Source organism: Echinops telfairi, unplaced genomic scaffold, assembly GCF_000313985.2.
Source record: "Echinops telfairi isolate 266 unplaced genomic scaffold, ASM31398v2 ScPeMD7_7469;HRSCAF=8507_1, whole genome shotgun sequence".
In the NCBI taxonomy this organism is placed as follows: domain Eukaryota; kingdom Metazoa; phylum Chordata; class Mammalia; order Afrosoricida; family Tenrecidae; genus Echinops; species Echinops telfairi.
In genome coordinates, this window is record NW_022111373.1 from 136215478 (window position 1) to 136216951 (window position 1474).

General features: G+C 56.2%; 1 protein-coding gene across 1 annotated transcript in view; it reads left to right on the top strand.

Annotated features, from left to right (window-relative positions):
• RETREG1 (reticulophagy regulator 1) overlaps nucleotides 1-1474 on the top strand; it is a 128335-nt gene that overhangs the window by 121834 nt on the left and 5027 nt on the right. Inside the window, exon 10 of the mRNA XM_013008511.2 lies at nucleotides 460-603. Coding sequence (XP_012863965.2) covers nucleotides 460-603 — 144 coding nt within the window. The remainder of the gene's footprint in view (nucleotides 1-459; nucleotides 604-1474) is intronic.

The window sequence follows — 1474 nt, forward strand, 5'->3', positions numbered from 1 at the left end:
AGTCACCAGTCTTTGGTCATGACAGGTTCTGCCCAGCTCCTCCACTAAGTGCTGGGGCCTCCAGTCCGCGTCTGCAAGTCAGCCTGTTGCCCACAGGCACACTCAGCTTGTCCTGTGCCCTGACGCTCTCTGCTCGGTTTAATGCTCTGGCTTTTAGTTCAGATGCTGCCCCTCCGCTGACGCTTCTCTGCACGGCAATGCAGTTGTTTGGGAGGGATTTCTTTCTGTAAGTGTGGAAATGTCTTTGGTTTTGTGTTCGGCTGGGTTCTCTGGAGAAGCAAAGCCAGTGATCCTGGGAGGTATATGAATAGAGACCCAGAAACTCAAACTCCCTGCATTGACTCGATGCCGACTCAGCGTCCCAATAGGACAGGGCAGAACTGCCCAGTGAGTTTTCCCAGGACTGGTCACTGTTAACAGCAGTAGAAAGTTACTGTGTCCTTCTGGCTCCCCCCGCAGGTGCCAGAGTGGGCCACCGCTCCTTGCTGAGGTACTACAAACAGCGGTTTGGTCTGTCGAGAGCCGTGACGGTTGCCAAAAACAAGGCCGCCGTGGGCCGAGTCCTCCAGCAGTACCGAGCCCTGGGCTGGACTGGCAGCACAGGTACAGGCTCCCAGTGGGACCGCCGGGACCAAGACACTTTAGAGGCTTGGTGCTGCCCTCCCCGTTTTTACTGTCTATAAGGTGTCGCTCCAAGCTCCAGCTCACTGCCACTGAGTCACTTCCAACTCAGAGCCACTCTACAGGCCAGAGTAGAATTGCCCTGGGGGTGTCAGACTGTACCTCTGTAAGGAAGTATTAAGCCTTTGTTTTCTCCTGCAGAGCAGCTGTTGTGAAGTAGCTGCTGTGTTGGGACGGTAGGCGAAGAGCAGTTCTCTCGCCCAGAGTTCTCGGGGAGCACGCTCTTCTCCCATGACTGTGCCATCTGCCTGCCCTGTGTTCCTCCGCCTGAGCTGGCTGCCTTCCTGGGGTCAAGAAGAAACCCAAACCATTGCTGCTGATTTGATTCAGACTCAGGGAGACCCTGTAGGGCAGAGTAGAACTACCCTTTAGGGCTCCCAAGACCATAAATCTTCATGGGAGCAGACAGCCGGGCTCTCTTAGCAGCCCAACACTTGACCACTGCGCCCCCAGCCGTCTGTGGAGGAATGCGTGCAGTTACACACAGAGAACATGCTCACAAGATGGTTTTCCCCCGAAGGTCATCAGCCCGCCTTGCGCTCTTAGGGGACTCTGGCTCTGCCCCGTGGACTGGCAAGGATGGTGCATGGCTTTCACTGCACGCGAGGGCGTGGTCTGAGTCCGTCTTTGTCCTTTCACTGTCCCAGGAGTAGCTATCCAGACCACAAGGAAGGGGACGACACCGAGGAGGCCTTGTCCTGCCCTCCAAAGAGTTAATAGTTACAATCCACTGGCTGCTCCCTCGGAGAAGGGGGGACCATCTGCCTCTGTAAAGGTGACAGGCTGGAAGCCC